At 41.5% G+C, this 21,242-nt stretch overlaps 1 protein-coding gene across 1 annotated transcript; it reads left to right on the plus strand.

Annotated features, from left to right (window-relative positions):
• The first annotated feature begins 250 nt into the window (after positions 1 to 250).
• On the plus strand, positions 251 to 20,971 carry Eif2d (eukaryotic translation initiation factor 2D). The gene is made up of 15 exons (XM_015483741.2): positions 251 to 460; positions 1,313 to 1,503; positions 2,911 to 2,994; positions 3,478 to 3,568; positions 7,234 to 7,341; positions 9,589 to 9,833; positions 10,286 to 10,403; positions 12,245 to 12,290; positions 12,668 to 12,771; positions 12,893 to 13,042; positions 13,421 to 13,510; positions 14,722 to 14,817; positions 16,207 to 16,327; positions 18,749 to 18,923; positions 20,785 to 20,971. Exons 1-15 carry the CDS (start codon positions 405 to 407, stop codon positions 20,853 to 20,855), a joined length of 1,746 nt encoding a protein of 581 aa, XP_015339227.1. The 5' UTR covers positions 251 to 404; the 3' UTR covers positions 20,856 to 20,971.
• Positions 20,972 to 21,242: the final 271 nt, after the last annotated feature.

Consider the following 21,242-nt stretch of genomic DNA (forward strand, 5'->3'; position numbering starts at 1 on the left):
TAATTATGCAGAATTGAGTCAATTTGGAATTGGAGCTTGCAGGGTTTCTCTTCAACGCAGAATCTAACGCTAATGGGTTGGAAGGACTGAACTAAAAGCTCTATTGGTGCAGTAGGATCCCTAGAGACCTGCAGGCTCAGAGCGACCTGGGCTATGATGTTCCCGGGCCCCTCCCTGGCCCTGCTTCAGTTCCTGGCCTCGCCACTAGGGGCGGCCGCCAGCCTCCGCAGTGACTACGGCCGCAAAGCTGCGCGACCCGGATTTCCAGCCGGGCACTTTTCGCGGCGGGGCCCCCAGCATGGCTGCCCCCAGGGCCTCAGCCCGGGGAGGCTTCATGGTCTCACTTTCCTGACACTCTCTGGTTTCTGTGTTCTTCTTGTCTTCCCCCGGCTACCCCAGCAGACATGTTCGCCAAGGCCTTTCGGGTCAAGTCCAACACGGCCATCAAGGGGTCGGACAGGTGAGGGAGCTAAAGGGTTTCTGCCCACGAGGCCTCAGACATCTCTGGCCCCATCGGCTTAAATCCCTCCCTGGGCTCGGTCAGATGACCTGGGGCAGGGGCAGAGGCCGAGGAGACAAAGGGAAAGGTTAGTTACGTTTTGAAGATGAGAATGAAAAGAGGCCCGATTTATCTCCTAGGCTTTCTTTTGCATATTTTATTGAGATTAAAAGAAAATATAACTCAGCGTTACTGACTGCAGACTGTAAGGTGTTATCGCGGGTGTAAATATGAAGGAATTCAAGGCCCTTGCCCTCCACAGAGTTTAGAACTCCTTGGGAAAGATGGGGGTCCGAGAACTGAAACTCTAGGAGAGGTGTGTGGGAGAGACAGCTGGAGGGTGAGGTGGGCGGGGATAAGGCACATGTGGTAAGAATCATGTCTATTCAGACAGTGTTGCAAGCAGTTATTGTATCAGGAATTTTGGAACCAGTGTTCTATAGGTATCATTCTTGGTACCATGGTGTAACTATTTAATTATGAGCTAACAGATTTATCAAACATGAGAAGGGACTGGGTCTGAAGGTGTAGGCATGGAATCAGGAGGGCAGGGCTGGGTTTCCTATGTCAAATGACTTTAGTTGTTCACTGGGCCTCTGTTTTCTTATCTTTAAAATGGAAAGATGTGCCCAGGAATATGTGAAAATAAATGAGACACTAGATGAGAGAGAGAATAGGATTTTGGAAGAGTATGCCTAATAAACTAGGCAGTTTTTCCTTGGCCTGTATGATTTTATAGTGAGTCTTCTGAATTCTCCATATTTATTAAAGTCCATAAGGTAGCATTTATGGTACTGGTGTGCTTTTCTGCAGGAGAAAACTTAGGGCTGATGTGACATCTGCCTTCCCCACCCTCGGAACTGATCAGGTTTCTGTGCTAATACCTGGAAAGGAGGAGCTCAACATTGTGAAGCTGTATGCTCACAAAGGGGATGCAGTGACTGTTTATATGAGTGGCGGTAACCCCATCCTATTTGAACTGGAGAAAAATCTATATCCAACAGGTATGGCAACAGCATGGCCATTACTGTAGTCCTTGCCTAACATCTGCTTCTCTCTCTTGTTTCATTAGCATGGCTCCCATAAATCAAACAATGGTATCTCTCAATACCATTCCTAAAGGTCTTTGAAGACCCACTATTCCTAGAATTGGATCTTGTAAGATCAGAAACTGCTATAAAAAGGAGTGGCAGGGGTGGGGGAAGAACTAACAAAGAAAGTGGAGGGGTTACAGAGGGAAATTCTGAAATAAAGGAGCAATGCAGAGGAGTTCCCAGTTGATTAACAAGAGATAGAGCTGTGTTCTTGCAAAGGATGGAATTTCAGGGTATGTAAGAAATATTCTTTAAGATATCTATAACAGGATTTTTCTTCCTTCCATTCTTCCTACCTTCATTCCTAGTACTGGGGATTGAACCCAGGGGCACTTTACCTATGGGCCACATCCCCAGCCCTTTTTATTTTGAGACAGGGTTTTGCGAAGTTGTTTAGGGCTTCATCAGGTTGCTGAGATTGGCCTGGAATTTGCAGTTCTCCTGCCTCAACCTCTCAAGTTGCTGAGATTACAGGCATGTAGCACCATTCTTAGCCATAACAACATTTTCTTAAGATACTGAAGAAAAATACTGTGGTAGGAAAGAAGCTGGATTAATTAAGCTACATATCCAGCTTGTGATGTGCTTCAGTTGGGATATCTTACAGAGATTCTCTTTTAGACTCTGACTGTTTGTCTAGGATTCTTTTTTAAAATATTTTTTTAGTTATACCTGGACACAATACCTTTATTTTGTTTATTTATTTTTGTGTATTGCTGAAGATTGAACTCAGTGCCTCACATGTGCAAAGCAAGTGCTCTGCCACTGAGCCACAACCCCAGCCCTTGTCTAGGATTCTTTGCTATCACTCTTTGTCACCAATCTCAGAGATTCACTAGCTGCAGATATCTATTTTGTTGCTTGGGGATTTTCTTCGAGTAAGATTGGCTTCAACAGTGTAGTCTGTAGGCCACCACTACCCCTACCACTGCTTCTCTACTAATCACTATAGAAATGGAATAAAAATAATAAACATGAAAAATTTCAAAATTTCTTATAGACTGACTCTGTTCTTAGGTCACTTACTTCTTAGGTCATAAGTGACAGCCTCATTGGTTCTCTGCCTCCACTTTAATTCACTGGGACCATTTTCTGCAGCCGCAATCCAGAGGGAACAATGGGTGCCTTCAGGTCTCAGGTGACACTCAGTTCCTTAGGTCTCTGTTTTCCTCAAGAATGAAAGCTCTTGGCACCCCTTTAGAACCTCTTTTTCTAACTTTGAGTTCAGTTTCCTTCTGTATTCTAATTAATGTGATTATGCAAGTTCCCTGTCAAATTGACCTTTTGATAGTGTCTTCTGGGTCTTTTTTTGTACAGTGTACACACTGTGGTCCTATCCTGATCTTCTACCAACCTTTACAACATGGCCTCTGGTACTTGAAAAACTGGTTGGGGGAGCAGGTAAGAGGATTTTCCTAAATTTTGGCTGTTGCCTGAAACTGCTTAGTAAAGGTCAATTAACTAAATAAATTACGCATTTCTTATGTTCATATGGTTGAAAAATAGAATTTTTCCTCTGTGTGTGTTATACCCCTTGGTGGATTGGTTCCACGAGTTCTCTGGGCCTGTCCAACTTTGTTGTAGCCTTATATAAGTGATGTTAAGGTATACCATGAACTACCATATACTGTACTTAAGTTAATAAACTGTATTTAGGGAACTAGCACAAGATAGATAATGGCCTAGGACACTCAACCTGGTGCTTCTATGTGACAGTTGGCCCCCCTAAAGTGAGGGCTGATACTCAAGTTGCTGTTTAAAATTTTCATTATAAATAACATAGCATAGTAAGTGTTTCTTTGTCAATTTCATAAAAAATGATGAAGTAAAATGTGGATTGAGATGGAGACAGAAAGTAAGCTGTAACGCTTTTACTTGATGCAGATTTGATGTTGCCAGGATTAGTGGTGCCCCCTGCTGGTCTGCCTCAGGTCCAGAAGAGTGACCTCTGTGCCATTGCCTTGGTGGGAAACAGGTACTGTATCATGCAGCTATTTCTTTCATGGGGGAAACCTAGGTAAAAGGGAGATGAAGGGAAATGACAACATCCAAAACATACAGACAAAAGGTTGAAAGAGAAAACAGGTCTTTCTGCAAGAAGCATATAGTAAGCCATGGGGACCATGGCAGTAAGTCTGTGGAGTATCTGTATATTTGGGCTTAGAGTATTTGCCTCTGGTGTGGCTGCTGCCTTTAAAAAACATTTTATTTAAAAAATAATTTTAGATTTTTAGAAAAATGCAAAGATAGTACAGTGTTCTGATAATACTCTTTATCCAGTTTCCACTGATGGCAACATCTTACATAACCATAGTGTAGCTACCAGAACTAAGAAATTAATATTGGGACAATACTGTTAACTAGAGACTTTAATATATTTTTCCAGTTTTTCCACTAGTATCTTTTTTCCATTCAAGGATCCATCCTAGGGTAGCACATTGCATGTAGTTGCCATGTCTTCTAGGCTCCTTCAGTTTGTGACATTTCATTCTTTAATGTCTATTTTTTAGTTTTAGGGGGACGTAATATCTTTATTTTATTTTTATGTGGTGCTGAGGATCGAACCCAGTGCCTCATGCATGCTAGGTGAGCACTGTACCACTGAGCTACAACCCCAGCCCCACTATTTTAATTTATAATGGAATAATTTTTAGTACATCTGTAGGTAATACATTTGTAGATGAGTCAACCGTCACCTTTCTGCTTCTTTTTAAAAATAAATTAAGAAGTAATTGTATGAGCAATTCTGAAAAATTAAAAGACCCCCTCATCCCAAATTCTTTTCTTCTAGAAGTAGCCATTATCATTTTTTTTGGGAGGGGAGGTACTGGGGATTGAACTCAGGGGCACTTGACCACTGAGCCACATCCCCAGTCCTATTTTGTATTTTATTAGAGACAAGATCTTATTGAGTTGCTTAGCACCTCACTTTTGCTGAGGCTGGCTCACGATTCTCCTGCCTCAGCCTCCCAAGCCACTGGGATTACAGGCATGTACCACCACACCCAGCTGAAGTAGCCATTATCATTTTGATGTGCTCTTTTCAATTCATATATATATTTGTATATAAAAATGCATGATTTGGAGCCGAGGGTGTAGCTCAGTGGTAGAGTGCTTGCCTTGCATATATATGAGGCCCTGGGTTTTGTTTTGTTTTTTAGTACCAAGGATATTGAGCCACATACCCACATCTCCAGCCCTTTTTATTTTGAGACAGAGTCTCACTAAGTTGCTGAGGCTGGTCTCAAAGTTTGACCCTCCTGCCTCAGCCTCCTGAGCTGCTGGGATTACAAGTGAGCACCACCATCCCTGGCAGAGGCCCTGGGTTTAAGCACTTCAAATAAAACAAAACATGATTTGAATACATGTATTGAGAAATACAAAATAATATGTTTATGTTTTGTTTTTCACTTATATAGTGTGGACATTTTCCATTTCTGTATAAAAAGATTTCTGTCAAATCTTTTTACCTGCTATGTGGTGGACACCTCCTATGTTGGTGGACATTGAGGTTGCCTCTAATTTGTCTCTATTACAAACAATATCTTCTTGATGCCTCTAGGGATTCCAGTGTCAATATTTTTCTAGAACAGATACTGAAAAGTAGAAGTGTTAAGCTAAAGATCTGTTCTGCTTCCCTTTAAAAACAGTAACAGTTTTCATTCCTACTGTTTTCGTCAACCTTTTTGCTGCTATGACTAAAAGATCTGACCAGAACAACTGTAGAGGAGGAAAAGTTTATTTGGGGGCTTTTGGTTTCAGAGGTCTCAAGTCTATAGACAGCAGACTCCATTCCTCAGGGCCCAAGGTGAGGCTGAATATCATGGCAGAAGAGTGTGGCAGAGGGAAGCAGCTCACATGATAATCAGGAAGCAGAGAGAGACTAAGCTCAGCTCACCAAATATATACCCCAAAGGCATACCCCTAGTGACCTACCTCTTTCAGCCACACTCTACCCACCTTCAGTTACCACTTAGTTAAACTCTGTCAGGGAATTAATTCACTGATTGGGTTAAGACTCTTACAACCCAATCGTTTCTCCTGTGAACCTTCTTGCATTGTCTCACATGGGCACCTTTTGGGGACACCTCACACCCAAACCATAACATCTACCTATAGCACATATGGAGTATATTTCTATACTCTCACCAACACTAGATTTGATGGGTCATTTTTATCTTGTTGTTCTAATAAATGAAAAATGACATCTCATTATTTTAATCATTGCTTGTCTTGTGATACTGGGAATTGAACCCAGGAGCATTCTACCATTAAGCTACATCCCAGCTCTTTTTTATTTTGAGTCAGGGTCTATCTAAGTTGCTGAGGCTGGCTTCAAACTTGTGATCCTCCTGCCTCAGCCTTCCAAGTCACTGGGATTACAGGCATGTGCCACCATACCTAGATAATCATTGCTTCTTTGAGAGAGAAGGAGAGGTATACATGAAAGGAGTCAGTATGTAAGATCTTTATTTCAGCTAGTCATTTCACTTGAATGTTTTTGAAACTAAGCACCTAGAAACCTTTTTTTTTTTTTTAACCTGTAGCAGAAATATAGGTGAAGACAATCATGTGTCATTCGTTTTCTCCTGCAAGATTATATTCAACTACATAAATGGATATTTGGCCTGCTCAGTTTAGCTTTTAGGATATATATGGGGCTGGAGCTTGGATCAGGGCATTGATAGGGGCACACTGGGTTTGTTAAAAGTACAGTCACATTTAGAATTGGAGTTCTTGAGCCATTAACCTTGGTGGGGTAGAATCAAAAGACCCCTCTTTTAAGAACTGGGAAAGAAGCCAGATTCAAAGTTTCTGTGGTAGATTCGGATCTGTAGGCACAGTAAGTGAAGCCACCACATTTAGTAAAATATAATTTAAGTTCAGCTATTGGGATCTCTGCCCTTGAATCCAGGCTCCCTTGCCAGGCTTATGAATCCCCCAACTATTACCCACCTGGTTACCCACTTTCACAGGCCATGTGCGATCAACATTGAGTAACACCAGGATGACAGACATTTCTCACTTGGGTTTTGGGAGTTTTTGCTGCTACTGGAAATGTGGCTTTGGGTATCCTGGCAACACACCGTTCTCAGATGTTCAGTTACACAGGGCAAGCCCTGTGGTAAAGAGCCAGCTCACAAGGAACTTCTTTCATGAGCTCCACTGATCAACTCCTTCCTGTGGCATCTCTTAGCCTTATCTCTGGCAGCTTATTTCAGCCAGTGTGTGTAGCTGGTCTTTTAGCCAACTGTTTGTGTCCTATTAGTATAGATTTCTCCTCCAGAGAACCTCCTTATAGGATGATGGCTATAATTTCTTTAAGGTAGAGGAGACCATTTATATTTTTGAAATTAAAGGAAGGGAACTCCCATTACCCTTCTAAGGCTGCCTGGGTTTAATTGATAATAGGTATAAAACAGAGCCAGTGATCATGTCAGGAGAGAAATACTTAGAAGGACAATGTTTGATCAAGAGTGTTTGAAAGTAATATTATAGATAATTTGAAGAAAATTGAGAGTGGACTTAATGACTCAAAATTTTGTGATACTAGTGACCACGTAGGAGGAAAGACAGTGTGAACGTGTGCCCTCCTGGTAGACTTTCCCTGACCCTTGTCTCTGGCCTTTTTCTTCCTAGAGCCCCTATAGCAATCGGAGTAGCTGCCATGTCCACTGCTGAGATGCTGACTTCAGGTCTGAAGGGAAGGGGCTTTTCTGTGCTCCACACTTACCAGGATCACTTGTGGTGGGTACAGCATTTTTTTCTGCTTACAGGGAGCTGAAGTAGGTGGAGATAGAACCTGGGATTAAGAAATAGCAAAGTATTGTTCCTAGCCAGGTCCTTAGTCAAATTGCTGACCCCAGATCATCATTTCCTGGCCAGATGTGGGGGAAAAAAACTTTTTTTGCCTGTTCAGACAAAAAATTGGAATGAATTTTATTTTCTGGGTGAATTTTAGACTCCTAGACCTGGAAGAGGATCTCCGGGTTGGCCATTCTGTCCTTTAGTAGGGGTGATTCTTTTTTTTTTTAGTTCTAGTCAGTCTGGCCTAATCTGCGATGACATCTTAGCATCTGACTCTGGGATGAGTACTTTGGAATCCAAGTAAAAGCAGGGTAGACTCTAGACACCAGGATGATGACTAATTACTCTTGTATTATTCAATCCCATTCTAAGATCTTCGTCTCTCATTATGGAAGTAAAATATTCTGGCTAACAGTTGCTTTCCAGAGCCATATGCTAGTTCATTTCCTGTTTTTAATTTTTTTCTTTTGTTTATTTTGTTTTCTTATTTAATGAAAACAGTAAATAGTGTTTTTCTCAAAAGTAGTATTAAACCGGTCTTTAAGCCAAGTGTTGTGGCCTGTTGGTATAGATTTCTCCTTACATTTTCTAGTCCAGTCTTGGTTGTTCACTTTATAAGTGTTGGCTCAGCCCTACTTTGTTGGAGGTTACAACCTCATTAGCCTCTTTAATCAAAATTAAAAAAAAAAAATTTTAAACATATATTTGAGGGCAGATGAGTGACATTCTCCTAGAACCTTTTTTCATTGTTGTTCTATTGTTTTGGGGGGACTTTTTGTGTACTGGGGATTGAACCCAGGGGCACTGAACCCAGGGGCATACTGAGCTACAACTCTATCCCTGTTTTATTATTTATTTTAAGAAAGGGTCCTACTGCATTGCTTAGGGTGTCACTAAGTTGCTGAGGCTGGCTTTGAACTATGATCCTGATCCTCTTGCCTCAGTCTCCCAGCTCACTGAGATTGTAGGTATACACCACCACACCTAGCAAAAATTTGTTTTCTAATTCTCAGTCTGGGCCATAGCAATCAAGGTCATATCTTAAGTTGTTTTATCAGCAACTGCCTCTCCCTTCCACCTCAACTTAAAAACACTTTGTTTTTAGGCCTCGGGTTGTAGCTCAGTGGTAGAGCACTTGCCTAGCATGTGTGAGGCACTGAGTTCAATTTTCAGTACCACATATAAATAAATAAAATAAAGGTCTATTGACAACTAAAAAAATTATTAAATTTTTTTTTTTTTTTAATTTACCCAATCAGAATAGCTTAAACGTTCAATTTGGTGTCACTATTAAAAATGCTAGCTGGGTGCAGTGGCACATGCCTATAATCCCAGTGGCTTGGGAGGCTGAGGCAGGAGGATCAAGAGTTCAAAGCCAGCCTCAGCAAAAGCAAGGTTCTAAGCAACTCAGTGAGACCTTGTCTTTGAATAAAATACAAAATAGGACTGGGAATGTGGCTCAGTGGTCAAGTACCCCTGAGTTCAATCCCCAGTTTAAAAAAAAAAAAAAAAGTTAATAAGTCTTGCTGTAACTATCAGTTAAAACTTGGTTTGATTGACATAATCTTGGCCAAGATAAAGCCTTTTACCTCCCTGTACACTGTGCTGGGTGGCATCAATTATTTTTCTTGTCTTCCTGAGGTTTGGGAATAAACCATAGTAATCTTGACTTTGCAAGTTAGATTGCATTTGATTTAACACTGATTCTGTATCCTTTGAGCAGTCTAGGTATTTGTAATTTGTTACATAGACTGAACCCTGGGTTTGAGGTTCACCAAACCGGGACTATAGATACATTTGCAATCTTAATCTTGTAACTTAATTCAAAATGGTTTATTATTTTTTGCTCATATAAAAGAAGTAATTTTATGGGTTTATCTTAAGCAGCTCTTTCTTTAATCTTTCTCGGTCTTAGGAGCTCTATTAATAATACACTTATTCCCTTGGGCTAAAGAGGAGGCAAGAATTATTCTCCTCATTTCAGAGATGCAGAAACCAAGGCCTGGAATTTTTCTGGGTCCATAATTGAATGGAAAGAATTGAGATAAGAGCCCAGGCCCTTTGCTCTCTCCAGGATGCTCTTACTGTTGGCTCTTGCTAGCCTGAGCTCCTAGCTAACTCCTCCCTGACCAGGGAAGGGGAGTGCTGTGGCTGCTGCTTGCTGTTTCTGATATAAGATTTTTCTAGGCGATCTGGAGACAAGTCCTCTCCACCTTCAATTGCTCCACTGGTATTGGATCCTGCAGATCTTAGTGAAGAGAAGGTGGACTCTACCTTTCAGGAAGATCTGAGATGCCTGACTCTGGAGGGGAAGGAGGAAGAAAATGGGGAGGTTCATCAGGCATGTGAGGAGAAGTCCCTCTCAGAAACCTCAGAGAACACCAGTGCTGGGGTCCTGAGCCAAGACTCCACAGACAGCAGACCTCTTCAAGGTGTGGCTCTGGGAGTAGAAGGCCCATCCCCTCCCCTGCTGACTAGAGTGGCACTGATGTTCTGGGAGAGCACAGCAGAGTTATTTTTGTGAAGGTGGTACAGTAACCTTGTGACCTGTTCTGGGAGTTCATTCCACAGAAGTCATGTCTCCTTGGGTGCCAGTCTGCCCTAGCACTTGGACTGTTTGCAGCTAGAGAGCCCCCTAGGGTTTCTTCTGGTCTGATTTCTCTGGGTGAATGCCCCTGGCTTTGTGGGACTTTGTGGCTTAACTCCTTCTCTGGGGTCAGCCTTCTTTGCAGGTTCAGTGCTCGAGAGATTGAAAGCTTTGGTACCTGGGTGTGGGTCCTACTCAAGAGCCAAGGGTTAGGTGGGGATGAAGCTGGGCCAGGGAGGTTTCTTGTACTGTACCAGGTATTCTATAAAGGATGTATTTCTTGTCTTTTCCTTGCAGAGCAAATGGACGAACTGTTGCAGCAGTGCTTCTTGCATGCTTTGAAATGCAGAGTCAGAAAGGCTGACCTTCCGTTACTCACCAGCACTTTGCTGGGCAGCCACATGTTTTCTTGCTGGTATGGAAGGCACTGATGTGGGCTGGAGGCCAGGGTCTGGGTCTTTTGTTCCTTGGCAGTAAGGCAGAGCAGGGCAGGACTAATGAGGAACTGGTGGAATGACATGCTGTGGGTAGAATGGAGTAGAAGGTGGGTCTGGTAAGCAGATTTGGTTCTGGGTTTTAAAAACTTAAATCTAGCCAGTGAAGGATGTTGAGGAAATGGAAGGTTGAAATTCCTAAGATCTTTGAATGCTGCCTCTGCTGTGGTGGTTCTGGGCTGTTTCTCACGTATTAGTCAACATGTTCAGACACAGGAAGAGTCTCCAGGCAGCCTCTTGTCAGGAGACTTCTTCTAGAATGTTTCATACCCTCATACTTCTGAAAAGTAAGTGGACCATATCAGGTTGTATTAAGAGGAAGAATAGGTGTGAGGACCCCACCTTACCCATGATAGGCCATCAGGAAAGGCAGTGTTACACATGAACAGAAGCTTGACTTAGAAGACAGCTATGTGAACATTCTTGCTAGCTCCTCAGGGTATTTGACCAAGGCAGATTTCAATTAGTTACTGGGTTTCTCTGAGCCCCAATTTCCAGTATCATTGAATTGCTGTAAAGATTACACAGCCTGCTATAAAACAGGCACTCATTAGATACTGTTATTTCAGGAAATTTGCTTATTCATTTTCATCCTAAAGTTGAACTTCTTTCTGAGCATCCTGCTTTGTTTTTTCCAGAACCGGAAATTAAACCCAAGGCTTTTATATGCTAGGCAAATGTTCAACCAGTGAACCATATCCCCAGCCCTTTTTATTTTATTTTGAGATAAGGTTTCAGTAAATTGCCCAGAATCGCCTTGAACTTGGAATCCTCCTGCCTCAGCCTCTCAAGATAGTAGGATTACAGACATGTGCTATTATGCCCAGCTCTTGCTGACTTTTTAAAAAGTGGTTTCTAATCTGGTCTCTTTCCCATGAACATGTGGGCTGCTTTAAAGGCTTAGTGTGCAAGTGTGACATCTAGAGTATGTGAAGAGATTCTTGGTAATTTGTCCTGACCTTACTGGGTTATAAGTAACAGAGAAAGGAGTCCTAAGTATCCTTTAAGAGAGTTGTTAAACTGGAGAACCTTCTAGAAGGGCTCCCTGGTATTGTTGAATATGACATTTTGGGAGAGGTTTAAGTTCAGAGGGGAGGAAAAATTTATAGCTTTCATTAGGACTCTTTTATCCCCAAACAAATTACTCTATAACAGGAATCTTTTCTGTAAAAGAACAGGGAGTCAATATTTTAGGTCAGTGTCTTGTACCTTCTTTTCCCACTATTTATACTAATGTGACCATCCATAGGCAATGGGTAAGTGATAGATGTTACTGGACTGGGTTCCAGGGTGTACCCTGTTCAACTTTGTTGAACCCTGCTCAAGATCTGGCAGTCCGCAGTGTGACCTTGCTGTTGGAAAGGTTCACCTTGAAGAACTTTTGAGGCCATGGAAGGGTTGAGAGGAATCTGAAGCTACATCCAATTCAATAGCCACTAGCCACATGTGACCAATTAAGTTTAAATTAATTGAAAGACAATAAAATTTAAAATTCAGGTCCTTGGTCACAGTAGGCACATTTCAGGTACTTAATAGCCACATAGATGGCTACCACACTAGAGAGCACAGAAACACTGCATCTTTATGGAAAGTGCTATTGGGCATTCCTCTCCAATGCTGCCACCAGGCAGAGTTCTAGAACAGTGGCTTCTCTCTGAGTGTTGGGGAAGAAGGCTGAGGAAAAAGGCCTTTGTCTTCATGTCAGGCAGGTCCCGCCATTACTTCTCTGTTGGCTTAACTTGCCTTTTCCATCTGCCGTCAGCCCTGAAGGACGACAACTGGACATAAAGAAGTCAAGCTACAAAAAGGTAAGCAGGTGCCTTCTCTGCATACCCACATAGAGTTGTGGAGGGACATATGATGGACACTAGGGCTCAGGCTAGAATTAAGTTTTTTATTTAAGGGAGAATAAACACATTCCCTGGGCTGAGCCAGATTGGGGGGCACCCTCTCCCCTCTTGACCCCTTTATATCTAATTAGATTTGTGACAGAATACCCCTGTTAGTTTCTTGCAATTTCTTGTTCCTGATCTGCATAGCAAAGGCCTTCCTATACATAGTTAGATAAGGGCAAGGACTGTCTTGTAGCCTCCAGTTCCCACTTAGGTTGGTCAGGCACTTCCAAGATGCTCGGTATGTTTGTAGAGTTGATGAAGTCCCCTCCCACTGGCCCTGTCTCCCCTAGCTCTCTAAGTTCCTGCAGCACATGCAGCAGGAGCAGATTATACAGGTGAAGGAGCTGAGCAAAGGGGTGGAGAGCGTTGTGGCTGTGGACTGGAAGCACCCAAGGTGAGTGCAGGGGGCCTGGCCACTGTAGTGCAGCGGGCCCTGGGGCACCTGGGCCACGGACTGGGGATTGCCAAGATACTAGTATAAAATGTGTTTTTTCTTTCCTTCTGCTGGGTTTTAGGATCACATCTTTCATCATACCCGAACCCTCCCCGACCTCCCAGACTGTCCAGGAGGGTAGCAGGGAACAGCCCTATCACCCTCCAGACATAAAACCCCTCTACTGTGTCCCAGCCAGCATGACCCTGCTCTTCCAGGAGTCTGGCCACAAGTGAGTTTTTGGAGAGCAGCACTGCTCTGCCTGTGTGGTGTTCTGGCCTACACTTCCTCTCTCTCAACCTGAGTAGTGTTCTTCTGTGATTGGCAAAACCTGCTCTGCCCCTGTCTCCTATCCTCCCAAATCCAGCTTCAAGCCTTCTTCCACAAGGATGTTTCTTTGCACTAAGATGAATGAGAGAATAAGTCTCTCTGTTTTCTTCTGTAGTTTTCCTTCACAGAGTTGTGCTTGCCTTGGTCAGGAAAAGGGAAGAAAATAGAGGTCAAAAACCAATTAAGGAAAGTGTCCTGCTGAGCAGGGAGTGAGTCTGGGTATTTGCAGTTTGTCTCCTGGCACAGCTCACACTAACCCTGGTCATTTCTCCTTTCCTAGGAAGGGGAGCATTCTTGAGGGCAATGAGGTCCGAACGATCATCATTGACTATGCCAAGAAAAATGAGCTGGTAGATACACACAACAAAAAGTGAGTGGAGGAGGAAAATGATATCTTTCTTTTATAGGTTGTCATCTTCAGCAAACATAAATACACTTGGGGAGGGTTGGGGCATAGAAAATCTCAACATCTTACAAACAAGGGAGACCAGTGTTTCCAAACCACAGACTGTAGGCATCTAGATTTGTTAGCTAGGGTGCTCAGATCTGTGAGTATTGTCAACATTGACTACAGATTGAGTAAACAGTACCTCCTTGGGTACATCCACCTCTGATCTTTAAGTGCGTATGGCTGTTGTGAAGAATAGAATTCACTTTAAAAAACTGTTAACCTATGTTAAGTGCATGTACTAATACATAACAGCTAGTCCTACTATTATGTATAGTTATACACCAATAATAGTTTTTTTAAAAAGAACCTTATAAAGGACCAGTCATTCTGTAGCCATAGAATTTTTGAAATAGAAGACAAAGAAGCCACAATTTAAACAAATTTTATCCGAAATCATTGTTGCTTTTTGGTATTGTTTTCTTTTTTTATATATTATTTTCATAATAAGTGGACATAGAGAGTATGCTACCAGATAGAGAGAGTTCCATTAATTTTTTTGTTTTTTACTTAAAAAGTCACTGTCATGCTTAGAAAGTTGAGACTCCCCAGCCTCATTTAATGCTCTCTTTTTTTAATATTTAACTTTGTTTACTTATTTCTATTTATTGATTTATTGATTGATTGATTGTGGTGCTGGGGTAGAACCCAGGACCTCACTCACGCTAGGCAAGTGTTCTACCACTGAGCTATACCCTGAGCTCTAGGTTATTATTTTAATTGTACAAATTTATGGAGTAGTGTGTGATAGTTCAATACATGTGTACAGGGTGTAATGATCATACTGGGGTAGTTAGTATTTACTTCCCTGCTTTCTGTCTTCCTTCCTTGTCAGCCTACTGTGAAATTAAACCTAGAAAGCTGTGGTTCCATGGTTAGTTAGTAGCAGAACTGAACTCAGAATCCCGGTCTTCAGATTTATCTTACCCCACATTCCCTTTCCCGACCTGCTCTTCTTCCTAGGAAAGTGAACTTGCATTTGCACCAATAGAGCATCCTGCCTGATAAACTCTTTCTACAACTCAGTCTCATCCTAAATGACAATAAAAGACACACGAGAGAAATTTTGAGTCAGCTCTTGGATCAGAAGGCTTGAGTCTTAGATTTCTGTATTGTTTCTTCTTTCTCTATAGTCTGGTGAAATTGGATCCCATCCTTTGTGACTGCATCTTAGAGAAAGATGAACAGCACACAGTTGTGAAGCTTCCATGGGACAGTCTCCTGACCAGGTAACAGATTGGCTGCCCCCTCTCCAACTTTTCTCTTCTCTTCACTTAATATCTAACATGTTGAATTTCAACATCATCATTCTCATAGTCTATGACTTTCTTTCTGTAATTCAAATCATGTCAGTCTACATATACACAGGCTTGAGCAATTCTAATGTGGAGGTTCATTGGGACAATTGGAGCTGACAAGACATACAAAAACTTAAGAGGAAGAAAGAAAAGGAACATAATTAAAGATAAAAATTTTGACAGGAGAAGCAAGAGACTGGAGGGAATTGTCTAAAGTAGTGAAAGGAAAGATTATTTTTTAAAATGATAGTAGAGGATAGGAAAGGCAGCAGAACACAACAGACACTAGTATGGCAATATGTAAATCAATGGATGTGTAACTGATGTGATTCTGCAATCTGTATATGGGGTAAAAATGGGAGCTCATAACCCACTTGAATCAAAGTGTGAAATATGATATATCAAGAACTATGTAATGTTTTGAACAGCCAACAATAAAAAATTAAAAAAAAATATATATTTTTTTAGTTATAGTTGGACACAATACCTTTATTTTATTTATTTATTTTTATGTGGTGCTGAAGATTGAACCCAATGCCTCACCCATGCTAGGCAAACACTCTACCAACTGAGCTACAACCCTAGCCCAGGAAAGATTCTTAATAGTTCTTTTCCATAGAACCATAACTAAAAATAATTTATATCAGGAGTCAGCAAACTACAGCTTGTGGGCCAAACCTGGCCTGCTACTTGTTTCAGTAAATAAAGTTTTATTGGAACACAGCTGTACTCATTTATGTGTTGTGTACAGAATGTTTTGCTATAATGGCCGAATTGAGTAGTTGGTATAGACCAGATGGCCTATAAAATCTAAAATATTTTTTGTGTGGCTCTTTATAGAAAAGTGTGTCAATTCTGATTTGTATGACACCAGGAGAAAATTTGATGAGGTAAGTGTATAAATTCCTTGTGATAAAGGTGTTCTATTAAAAAACACATTATTAAAACATGTTAAAAATGTGAAGCCGTACTCAGAGGCAAAGCTGGGTGAGTTATGTTCTTGAGACAGGTAGTAACCTCCAAACCCGCAGAGTCTCAGAAGGCCAGACCAATGGACAGTTTGCAGGATCTAAAGTCGTTGATGCTCCTTGGGTCTCAACTTTGCTCATTAGGGGAGTGTTAAAAGATATACATTTCTGGTCAGAAATACTGACTAGATTGGTGCAGCTCCCTAGGTGATTTGAATGATTCCAACACACAGCCAAGTTGCAAACCACTACCTACAAGATCTGCTTATACCCACGCGCCTGCTGGTAGTGCAGTATGATGAGATGGGTTCTGTTGGCTCAATCAGTTTATGACTCATAATTCTCATTTCAGGTGTTTGGAAAAATTACAGCCTGCCTATCAAGTGACCTTTCCTGGACAAGAGCCCATTGTGAAGAAAGGGAAAATCTGTCCAATTGACATCACCCTTGCACAGAGGGCTTCTAATAAAAAGGTAATTTTTAAAAAGACATAAAGTTTGAGGAGGAGGATTTAATGTCCCTGCTAAGTTCTAGTCTCTCTAGTATGATTAGAAGTTTTTAGACTGACTTGAAACCTGGGTCGGATGCTGTATAATAGGTTGAGCTGACCCTGTTTCCTTATTGCCCACTAGGATTTTGTGCTAGGAAACTTGCTTAGAACCTGTTTCCAAAAGAAAATAAGATTTTGTTTAAATTTTTTTTTCTTGGTATTACATTATAGGCTTTCACCCCTTAACAACATGTTCTATTACCTCTTGGGCTTTGCTCAATGAAAAAAAAAAAAATTGCTAAGGAACTGAATATATTTAGCTTGACAACACAAAGTTGTGGTGAACAAACAGTATCTATCCTCAAATATGTGAAAAGCTGTCCTTTGCAAAAGTGGTGCTCTTATTCTGTAAGCCTTGAGAAGACAGACATAGGATTATTGGGTAGGAATCCCGATATCTGTTTGAACCTTAGTTCAAAAGAGAACTTTTCAGAAGCATCTGGTTACAAGCAGGTGCTTTGGAATTAGACCTGAGTACAAATACAGCCTTTGCCTCACTTTTTGACCTCAGCAAGTTACTTTATTTCCTTTTGTCTGAATTTTCTTATGTAAAAAATGGAGATATTTACCTACCTTGTGTAATACCTACTTTATGAGGATCCAATGAAAGAATATGCATGAGTGAAGCACTTAGAATAGTACTTGGCAAATAAGCAGTCAATAAATGACAACCAGTCATAATAGCTTTAATAATAATTAGAAAGTCACTATTTATTATTTATGTGCCATACATTATACTAAACAATTTATGTTGTATGTGAATGTATTAAACACTAATTTTCTATTAAAATGCCAATTAGAATTGTCCAAAATTGAAATTGATGCTTCATGAAGTAGTTATTTTATGGAGGTCTCTAAGCAAAGATTAGGTGATCACTTGTTGGGAGAAAGTATAGTTGGGGACTCATGCATCAGGGAGGGGGTTGGCTACCTGATGTGTATTTTATTTATTTATTTATTTGGGGGGGGGGGCAGTGGTGATACTAAGGATTGAACCCAGGGGTGATTTACCACTAGCTACACCTAGCCCTTTTATTTTATTTTAAGATAGGGTCTCACTAAGTTGCTGAGGCTGACCTCAAACTTGCAATCCTGCTGCCTCAGTCTCTTGAGTTACTACGCTCGTAGTCATGAGCCACCACACCTGGCCAGAATTGTGATTTTTTTTTTTTAAAGGATAGCTGAGCATGGTGGCACATGCCTATAATTACAGAGACTTGGGAGACTGAGGCAGGAGGATCACAAGTTCGAAGCCAGCCTTGGCAATTTAGTGAGATCCTCAGCAATTTAGCAAGAACTGTCTCAAAAAATAAAAAAGGACTGGGGATATAGCTTAGTGGTAAGGTACTACTGGGTTCATTCCCTGGTACCAAAATAAAAATTAATAACTTCAAAAAAGGATTAATATATTTATTTATTATGTGAATGTTGCATTCTTATTTGTGAAGTTGATAAAAATAGAAAAGTGCAACTGTTGCTATCTAGAATAATTATTGTTAATTTATTTATACATGTGCTTATTGTTTCTTTTTTAAGTTATCTTTTTTTTTGGCAGTGTTAGGGATTAAAATCAGGGACTCACACATGCCAGGCAAGTGCCCTACCACTGAGCCACATCCCTAGTCCCCTCATTTTTATGTTAAAAAGATCCCTATCTTTTGTAAGTTAATACTGAAATATTTATAGGTGAAATAAGGATTTGCTGGAAGGATTTACTTTAAAGTACTGGAGAAGTTGGGAATGAATGGGGATGTGCATGAATCGAGATTGACTATGAGTTGCTAATTGTTGAAACTGATATTGGGTACAGATGAGGTTCAGTATACTGTTCTACTTTTATTTATGTTTTAAATTCTCCATGGTAAAGAAGTATACATCATATGTTATATGTGGATAGAGAGTATCTATCCCCCTAAATATATAACACAATAATTAGATGGAACTGAACTTGGTGGTATACACCTGTAATCCCGGCAGCTCAGGAGGCTGAGGCAGGAGGATTGTGAGTTGGAAGCCAGCCTCAGCAACTTAGTGAGACCCTGTCTCTAAAAACTAAAATATAAATATTAAAAATGGCTGGGGATGTGGCTCAGTGGTTAAAGGCCTATGGGTTCAACCCCCAGTACCAAAAAAATAAATAAAAATAAAAATAATAATTGGTTGGAGTAGAGAGAATCGTTTTAGAAGCACAAAATAAGAAAAGTACCATGGTGATAAGGATGGTGAGCCCTCAGAGAATACTGAGGGTGAGGAGGCTATTGAGGCTCTGGAAAGCCCTATGGAGGGGAGGATGTGCAGTCAGCACCACCATCAGTCTACTGTCCTCACTGTCCACCCCCCTCAGGTGACTGTGGTCCGGAACTTGGAACCCTATGGTCTGGACCCATACTCAGTGGCTGCCATCCTCCAGCAACGATGTCAGGCCAGCACCACCGTCACTCCTGCCCCCGGGGCCAAGGACAGCCTGCAGGTGCAGATCCAGGGAAACCAGGTGCACCACCTTGGCTGGCTGTTGCTTGGTGAGCATCTCCTCCAAAGAGCATTGGCACTGGGCTAGTTTGGCAAAGATCTTCCTGCCAACTCACCTTGGTGTAGTTATCTTGATACCTGTATATATGTACACACACACACAGGTCCTTGACTTACCAATTGTGCAACTTCATAATGTGCCAAAGTGATACACATTCAGTAGAAACTGTGCTTCAGGATTTGAATTTTGAGCTTTTACTAGGATCGCCATATCCCCTCGATACTCTCTTGAGAGGCTCCTAATCATGTGATCACAGAGGCAAACAACAGGTACTCCAGTGGATGGTGCTGCTGACCTATGGTGTTTGGTGGGTTAGGTGTAATGCATGCATTTTTTATTTAACCATATTTTCCATTCACAATGTTTTTCTGGGGGAACATAACCCCATCATAAATTGAGAAGCATACCTACATACACATGTGTATATGTCATTTTAGCAGCTGACAAGGGGTGAAACCAATGTTTGAACCAGATCTTTGTCCCTTCCCAATTCAACACTTTTTCTACCATATACACTTATTTTCTCCCTGAGCTTCCCTTTTCTATAAAACATTTATTGAGCACCCAAACCATGCTAGGCACTTTGCTGGACTTTTGGCAGGCAGCTCCTTAATCATAATGCTGCTGAAGGACTGTTATTTGTATTGCAAATGAGGAAACTGAGGCCCAGAGAGGTCCACTAACTTGCCCTGAGTTCACCTGACTCTTAAGTGCTGCACCTGGGCTTAGAATGTGTTCATTCTCCAGAACCCAAGTTCTTTCTACCCCACTGGGTCACCCGGCCAGCCTCCTGCTTGTCTCAATTCAAACCATTCTCCGTGTCACTTCCCGGGTCAGCTTTCTAAAACAAATATGGTCACATCACTCCCCTCTAAAAAACTCTGTATGCCTCTTCAGTGCCTTCAGAGTTAACTCCTGAACTTGTTACCTAGTCTGTCCTAGCCTGACCCCAAGCTTTCCCCCAGGCTTTTCATGGCTCCCACACTGTCTCAGCCTCAGTCTTGCCAATCCTTTGTTGTTCCCCAAATACAGAAAGCATATCACACTTTTCCTGTATTCACCTGGACTGTCCCCTTGGCTCACATGCCCTTCCACAGCCTGAATCTGCCTGCCCTCATTGGCCCACCTCAGGGGCCCTATCCTTTTCCTTAAATGAGCATTTTTAAAATGGTTGATGTAGCACTTCCCAATTGTGTTTATATTTCTGGCTGGTGTCTATAGCTTGGCTAATACTTTCTAATGTCTGAGCTGTCTGTTAGACTATGTTCCTTGAGGCAGTCACCTTGTATTTTTCATGCTTGTCACGTCTTCAGGGCTTGGCACATAGTAAATGCTCAATAAGCAAATTTATTTTATGATCTTAGGAAGTACCAAGAACTGACTTGCAGGTTTGAGCCCCTTCATGTGAAGAAACCCATGTGAGAGGTGCTGAGTAGAAACACAGGGGAAAATAGACAGGCACACAGTTGAACACAGTCACATACATTCTCTTCCATAAGAAAACTAGAAGTACTATTTTCCAGCGAACCTGGAAGGCAGATGGCCATATGAAAATTACTGAAGAATGAACTTGGGCTTTGAGGTGTGGGGTAAATGGTCCATCTCAAAAGGCAGTCCCAGGAAGATGAGCTTCAGCCGGATGTAGACAAACATATCCCGAGTTGGGAATAATTAAAGCAGAGTCTTGATAGCAAGAATACTGGGGCAAAGAGGGCTGGGAGATTGGTGTGGGCCATGGGCCAGGCCAAGGAGTGACATTGTGAGACAAAGGAGAAATCATGGTAGGGCTGGTGGGGAGCGGGAGAGTGAGTTCCTGCTCCACTGAGCAGTTTCTGCTTTTTGGATTGTAGAAGAATATCATCTCCCTCGAAAACACATCCAAGGCCTAGAAAAGGCCCCCAAACCTGGCAAGAAGAAGTGACACACTATTGTTTCATGCAGTGGATCCAGTGGAAATCCAAGCCCTGAGCTGGTAATTTATATGAGCATTTTCAGATTTTGTGAATAAAAAATATAATTCTTTACCAAAAATTTAAATCCCGATTTAAATCTGACTCCCTTCTTGTTTCCTCCACTTAATGAAAAATGTACTAACTTTTAAAGTCAGAAGCACTTGAAATCAACAGAAGAAGCTGCTGTGTGATGCTTTTGTTCCATTCAGTGGTTTTGATGTTCAGTTGGCTCCTGCTTTCAAGTTAGGATAGCCTATTCAAAGACTTCCTGTTTCTCAAGCCCCTCTCCCAAATAGTTCATGGCCTCTTGTTTATCTGCTCCTACTACCTAGTTAACCTCCTAATCCCCACATAGT

The sequence above is a fragment of the Marmota marmota genome, unplaced genomic scaffold, assembly GCF_001458135.2.
Source record: "Marmota marmota marmota unplaced genomic scaffold, marMar, whole genome shotgun sequence".
NCBI classification, from domain to species: Eukaryota; Metazoa; Chordata; class Mammalia; order Rodentia; family Sciuridae; genus Marmota; species Marmota marmota.

Bases quoted from the DNA above. Each gene is read 5' to 3' on its own strand.
- Eif2d (XM_015483741.2), top strand. From the start codon at position 405: ATGTTCGCCAAGGCCTTTCGGGTCAAGTCCAACACGGCCATCAAGGGG. The intron at 2,995-3,477 runs GTAAGAGGATTT...TACTTGATGCAG, and splicing joins AAAACTGGTTGGGGGAGCAG to ATTTGATGTTGCCAGGATTA. The intron at 12,772-12,892 runs GTGAGTGCAGGG...GCTGGGTTTTAG, and splicing joins GTGGACTGGAAGCACCCAAG to GATCACATCTTTCATCATAC.